This window comes from Conger conger, chromosome 1 (genome assembly GCF_963514075.1).
Source record: "Conger conger chromosome 1, fConCon1.1, whole genome shotgun sequence".
Taxonomy (NCBI): domain Eukaryota; kingdom Metazoa; phylum Chordata; class Actinopteri; order Anguilliformes; family Congridae; genus Conger; species Conger conger.
The window spans coordinates 95,106,588-95,114,087 of record NC_083760.1 but is presented as its reverse complement, the minus strand read 5'-3'; the positions used below and the strand labels follow the sequence as shown (position 1 = coordinate 95,114,087).

At 46.5% G+C, this 7,500-nt stretch overlaps 1 protein-coding gene across 1 annotated transcript in view; it reads right to left on the bottom strand.

Annotated features, from left to right (window-relative positions):
• The window catches only part of LOC133107869 (CUB and sushi domain-containing protein 1-like), a 235,620-nt gene that overhangs the window by 46,336 nt on the left and 181,784 nt on the right, over window positions 1-7,500 (bottom strand). The window contains 5 exon segments of the mRNA XM_061217173.1: window positions 978-1,058; window positions 1,489-1,634; window positions 3,983-4,160; window positions 5,005-5,193; window positions 6,954-7,202. Of these exon segments, the coding sequence (XP_061073157.1) occupies window positions 978-1,058; window positions 1,489-1,634; window positions 3,983-4,160; window positions 5,005-5,193; window positions 6,954-7,202 (843 nt within the window).

Sequence of the window (7,500 nt, the reverse complement as noted above, 5' to 3'; positions counted from 1 at the left end):
ACGGCAGGGCTGGGTCGGATAGGACGGTTCAGGGCTGCACTGCTGCAGATCTGTAAGGACCTCACACGCTCCTACAACGCTGTCCTTGCATGGCTATACATTTAGATCCAGGTGAAGGCAGGTCTAGCCTGTCATAACAGCGTTATGATAAGATAATAAGCCTTTAAGATAAGACGAAATAAGAAGAGATAAGATAAGGCTTTATTGTCTCCAGGAGAAATTGTTCTCGCTGTTGCTCTTATAGCAGATAAAAGATTTCACTTCTAAATATTACTCCCCATAAAACATATTGCAAACATTCCACATTACACACTCAGATATTACACATTCCCACAAAGAATTGCACAAATCCCACACATACAGTCCCCGCAGAAATATGTATTCAATAATTCAGACATCGCAATAACATCAGATCCGGGTAAGCATTTTGGAGAATTTGGTTTTCAGAATACATTGTCCTAACATTATTATAACGTTGTCAACAGGCTATGTAGATGGTGGAAGAATGCCCTAGGTTTTCATTAAAACATTCTCATAACATTTGTGATAATGTTGTTATAGCATTGGCTACAGGTCATGTGCATGGTAAAAACAGTCCTAATGCTCCATAAAAACATTGTCCTAAAGTTGTAATAATGTTGTCCTAACCTTGTAATAATGTTGTCCTAATGTTGTTATAATGTTGTCCTAATGTTGCTATAATGTTGTCCTAACGTTGTAATAATTTTGTCCTCATGTTGTTATAATGTTGTCCTAACGTTGTTATAATGTTGTCCTAACGTTGTAATAATGTTGTCCTAACCTTGTAATAATGTTGTCCTAATGTTGTCCTAACGTTGTAATAATGTTGTCCTAACATTGTAATAATGTTGTCCTCATGTTGTTATAATGTTGTCCTAACGTTGTCATAATGTTGTCCTAACGTTGTTATAGCAGTGCCTCCAGGTTATGTGGAAGGAGAAAGCAGGCTGGCTCACCCATGTTGAACTCACTGCTGCCCAGAATGATGTCAGCATTGGGCACAGAGGGAGGGGCCAGACAGCGCTCCAGTCTGTAGGCTGGGAACACAAGAGATTACTACCTCATACAGAGAGTGTGTGTGTGTGTGTGTGTGTGTGTGTGTGTGTGTGTGTGTGTGTGTGTGTGAGTGTGAGAGTGTGTTTGTGTGTGTGTGTGTGCATGTGGGTGTGAGAGAGTGTGTGAGAGTGTGTGTGTGTGAGTTAGTGTGTGTGTGAGTGCATACTGTGTGTGTGTGTGCGAGTGTGTACTGTGTGTGTGCGAGTGTGAGAGTGTGTTTGTGTGTGTGTGTGTGTGTGTGTGTGCATGTGTGTGTGTGTGTGGGTGTGAGAGAGTGTGAGACTGTGTGTGTGTGTGTGAGTGTGCGAGTGTGTGTGTGTAAGTGAGTGTGTGTGAGTGTGTGTGTGTGTGCGAGTGAGTGTGTGTATGTGAGTGTGTGTGTGTGTGTGTGTGAGAGTGACAGGTACATACCCTTATAGGAGATACTGAAGAACCCGCCCCTCTCTGCGTCGCTACGGAAACGGATGAGCACCTGATTGGAGGTGCTGCTGGGCGTGTCTGTTAGCTCCGCCCCCGGGAACACGGCTAACCTGCGAGCCGTCTGCTGAGCTCCGTCCCTGAGAGAGAGAGCAGGGCACACCTTACACCTGTTACACACCTGATATACACCTGTTACACACCTGATATACACCCACTCTCTGTTACAGCTGTTATACACCTGTTACACACCTGATATACACCCACTCTATCTGTTACAGCTGTTATACACCTGTTACACACCTGATATACACCTGTTACACACCTGATATACACCCACTCTATCTGTTACAGCTGTTATACACCTGTTACACACCTGTTACACCTGTTACACACCTGATATACACCCACTCTATCTGTTACACTGTTACACACCTGATATACACCCACTCTATCTGTTACAGCTGTTATACACCTGTTACACACCTGATATACACCCACTCTATCTGTTACAGCTGTTATACACCTGTTACACACCTGATATACACCCACTCTATCTGTTACAGCTGTTATACACCTGTTACACACCTGTTACACATGTTACACACCTGATATACACCCACTCTATCTGTTACAGCTGTTATACACCTGTTACACACCTGATATACACCCACTCTATCTGTTACAGCTGTTATACACCTGTTACACACCTGATATACACCTGTTATAAGCCCACTCTATCTGTTACACTCCTGTTATACACCCACTCTATCTGTTACAGCTGTTACACACCTGTTATACCTGATATACACCTGTTACACACCTGATATACACCTGTTATAAGACCACTCTATCTGTTACACCTGTTACACACCTGATATACACCTGTTATACCTGATATACACCTGTTACACACCTGATATACACCTGTTATAAGACCACTCTATCTGTTACACTGTTACACACCTGTTATACACCCACTCTATCTGTTACACCTGTTACACACCTGTTATACACCCGTTATAAGACCACTCTATCTGTTACATCTGTTACACACCTGATATACACCTGTTATACCTGATATACACCTGTTACACACCTGATATACACCTGTTATAAGACCACTCTATCTGTTACACTGTTACACACCTGTTATACACCCACTCTATCTGTTACACCTGTTACACACCTGTTATACACCTGATATACTCACTCTACCTGTTACACACATTACAGCATGCTGTGCTCTGTCCCTGTAGGGTTAAAGCAGTGCTTATACCTGTTACACAAGCGCTACCTGTGATATCAACTTGCAATTGCTATACTCTGTAAATATTTCAGTGTTAAACCAACTCTTACAGGTGATATAGAGGAGTGATTTAGAGGTGTTGGGACTTTGGAACAGTGATTTAGAGGTGTTGAGATTTTGGGACAGTGATTTAGAGGTGTTGAGACTTTGGAACAGTGATTTAGAGGTGTTGAGATTTTGGGACAGTGATTTAGAGGTGTTGAGACTTTGGGATAGTGATTTAGAGGTGTTGAGATTTTGGAACAGTGATTTAGAGGTGTTGAGACTTTGGGATAATGATTTAGAGGTGTTGAGATTTTGGGACAGTGATTTAGAGGTGTTGAGACTTTGGGATAGTGATTTAGAGGTGTTGAGACTTTGGGACAGTGATTTAGAGGTGTTGAGACTTTGGGACAGTGATTTAGAGGTGTTGAGACTTTGGGACAGTGATTCAGAGAGAATTTTGAGAGATGTTGAGACATCACAGCTACTGGGACTACAGAATAAATGTTCCACTCAGAAATTACATATTATTATATAAGTATTCCTAAAGATACTTTAGTCAATACAGACACCAACTGTCACCATCACCATCTCTACCCCCTCCTTATCCTACTCTCACTTTATCGGTCTCTGCTCTATCAGTTTATATCTCTCTGTCTTTCTGTTTCTCCATCAGTTCTGCTCTCTTCCTCTCTCTGCATCAGTCTCACTGTCTTTCTGTTTATCCCACAGTCTCACTCCATCCGTCTTTCTGTGTACTAATCAGTCTCTCTGAGGATTTATCTTCATAGAGCAGTGCAAGCATTTCTGCAGTGTCCTGTTTGCCCACCTCTCTCTATCAGTGAGTGACCTCTATAGAACCAGGAAGAACAGTATACCCATCTCTGTGACCTCTGACCTCTACAAAACCAGGAAGAACATTATATCCATCTGTGTGACCTCTGACGCCTACAGAACCAGGAAGAACATTATACCCATCTCTGTGACCTCTGACCTCTACAGAACCAGGAAGAACATTATACCCATCTCTGTGACCTCTGACCCCTACAGAACCAGGAAGAACATTATACCCATCTCTGTGACCTCTGACCCCTACAGAACCAGGAAGAACATTATACCCATCTCTGTGACCTCTGACCCCTACAGAACCAGGAAGAACATAACTGGAAGGAACGGAGGAGGAGGCCACGCCCTTACCACACAGTGATGACATCATGGGGCCCGTGCACCTGCAGCACGGTGACATTGAGGCGCACCCCCATGCCCGTCGCCACGGTGACCAGCCAGGTGCAGTCCGCCGGGCTGGGGTAGTCCTCGGGGAACCCCGGGGAGAGGATGACCCCCTCGTCCGCCGTGACGTCGCCCCCGCAGGTCGCTGTGGGGAGTGCAGGAGAACGCGTCCAGTAAAAACGCAGCCGCGAAACCACTGTCCGTTATTATTCATGGAGACAGTAGAATAAACAGGGAATGATCATGGCTTCTGTTATTAAACCATTACTGATCACAATTCAGGAGAAAGGGCAAAGTCCAGAGACGGCCGGTTGGGGATGAGCTCATTGGCTCACTCTGGCCCTCTGGCACATTCACACTGATGTGGAAACTGAAAATGTTGATTTATGTGCACTGTCCCTGGTAAATAAATACATATAAAAACAAAATAATTTCTGGGACAGCAGGAGCAGAGTCAGGTCTCCTGTGGGAGGGGGTCATTTTCAGGGGGTGTGAGATGAATGGAGAGTAAGAGAGAGAACAGAGAGAGGGAGAGAGACTGAACAGATAGAGAGAGAGGGAGAGAGAACAGAGAGAGAGAGAGGGGGGGAGAGAGAGGGAGAGAGACATCATTAAAACACACTGATGATTTTCTAGCTTGTGGCATCGTTCACTGACCTACTTCACGTGGCCATTTTCTGAAACAGAAAGTTTTCTGAAGGACTCTCTAATGGGGTATTTCAGAACGTGACATCCATCAACCAGCATCAGCTCTGCCTCTTCAGAAAGGCAGGAGAGGGGCTTAGAGCTGTTTACGTTCAACACACTCACTCCACCTGATCTGCTTCAGAACATGACTTCAGCTGTTATGTGGTATGTTTTAGCCCAGAAACATTAAACCTGATGTGCTTCAGTAAAAATAAATCTGCTATTTAATGTCATACCTGAATAAGGGGCGTGTCATATCTGAGTGTGGGGCGTGCCGTTTCTGAGGAGGGGGCGTGTCATACCTTCACACCTGGGGAAGGGGTGGTCCCAGGTGCGGGTGGTCCCGTGCAGGCAGGTGAGCAGGGCGTGGCCGGAGAGCGTGTAGCCGGGGTGGCAGTGGAAGGAGACGGACTGGCCCACGTTGTACCCCGACCCCACCACCTCCCCGTGCCCAAAGCCCTCCGGGTCCGGACACTCCTGCAGCTCATAGGCTGGGGGGAGGAGCAAAGCAGCCAATCAACCAACCAGCTCATGCAGGGACACACAGGTGTCAAACCCAGCTCCAGAGTAAAAGTCCTCCCCAGTATTTTGTTCCAACCACCTGGATTTGCTAATAAGCACAATTTTCAGCCATGAGGTCGTACCAGTGAGTTTAATGAGCTGGCTGAGCCAATGGGAGGAGGAAACACACTGCAGAACTGCAAGTACACCAATCACTGTCTGCAAGTACACCAATCACTGTCTGCTAGTACACCAATCACTGTCTGCAAGTACACCAATCACTGTCTGCAAGTACACCAATCACTGTCTGCTAGTACACCAATCACTGTCTGCAAGTACACCAACCACTGTCTGCAAGTACACCAATCACTGTCTGCAAGTACACCAACCACTGTCTGCTAGTACACCAATCACTGTCTGCTAGTACACCAATCACTGTCTGCAAGTACACCAATCACTGTCTGCTAGTACACCAATCACTGTCTGCAAGTACACCAATCACTGTCTTCTAGTACACCAATCACTGTCTGCAAGTACACCAACCACTGTCTGCAAGTACACCAACCACCGTCTGCAAGTACACCAATCACTGTCTGCAAGTACACCAATCACTGTCTGCAAGTACACCAATCACTGTCTGCTAGTACACCAATCACTGTCTGCTAGTACACCAATCACTGTCTGCAAGTACACCAATCACTGTCTGCAAGTACACCAACCACTGTCTGCAAGTACACCAATCACTGTCTGCTAGTACACCAATCACTGTCTGCAAGTACACCAATCACTGTCTGCAAGTAGACCAATCAGTCTGCAAGGACACCAATCACTGTCTGCAAGTACACCAATCACTGTCTGCAAGTACACCAATCACTGTCTGCAAGTACACCAATCACTGTCTGCAAGTACACCAATCACTGTCTGCAAGTACACCAATCACTGTCTGCTAGTACACCAATCACTGTCTGCAAGTACACCAATCACTGTCTGCAAGTACACCAATCACTGTCTGCAAGTACACCAATCACTGTCTGCTAGTAGACCAATCACCGACAGTGAGAAGATGCATGGCAGCCATTTTAAATCTAACAAACATGGTGTGAGGAAAGTTTCAATGAGGAAGAGTCGAAAAGTGAGAACTCCACTTTACAAACTCCTGGAGGGCAGGAATCTCAAACTCTGGTCCCACAGGAGTGGAGTACCTGCTCGATTTCAGCCTCGTTAGCACTAAAGTGCTTCATTTATGGATTGGCAAAATACTTCCAAAAAGTTTATTTCCTGAGGCGGACGTTTCCTGCACATGAGTCTGAACTGCCGGCTTCAGGGGAAGTTTAAATGTTTAAATAGGCCAGCACTGGGTGTGGTCCAACTTACAGAACATCATTCACCTGGAGGCCTTCAGACAAGCCAATGGAAGGATAAAAGCAGCTGAATCTCTCGGCTTAAGACTCATCATTAGCGTGTAAATCAAGCGCGGAACTCAGTGGTCATGTGATCAAGTGAGACCCACACACAAGTACAGAGCTGGCGAGAACACGTCGAGTTCATCGGTTCTGCTCTCTCGTTGCACTTGTGAAGACCAAAATTTAAGTCTGCTTCAGGGGACACTTTCCGTTCCCTGCAGTCCTTGCGTTTTCAGAGCTTGACAACAAACACGAAATTTAAGGGAGAAAAAAACCCCAGAATATTGCGATTGACGGTTTTTGTAGAATTAAAACATGAGAGTAAACGGGGAGTGTGGGGTCCTCACCCTGGTACCGGAAGTGGAAGCCGGGCCGGTTCTGGGAGTGGTCGCTGTGGAAATACACCGTGGTCTCGTGGGCGGTGGTGAGCAGGGAGGCCGGCACTTCCTGTCCGCTGAAGCGGCCAATCACGGAGCTGCTCTGGAAGGGCCCGTTGCGCACCTCCAGGAAGTCGTGGTTGGCCTCGGTGGAGAAGTTCAGGAACTGCAGGTGGGCCCCTGTGCCCGGGGGCAGGGAAGGTACGATGAGCTCCCCCTCTGGTCCAACGATCAACTACACTTTCACACTCTGGTCAAACGCTCTGCTCAAACGCTCTGGTGAAATGCTCTGCTCAAACGCTCTGCCCAAACGCTCTGCTCAAACGCTCTGCTCAAACGCTCTGCTCAAACGCTCTGGTCAAACGCTCTGCTCAAACGCTCTGCTCAAACGCTCTGCTCAAACGCTCTGCTCAAACGCTCTGGTCAAACGCTCTGGTCAAACGCTCTGCTCAAACGCTCTGCTCAAACGCTCTGGTCAAACGCTCTGCTCAAATGCTCTGGTCAAACGCTCTCGTCA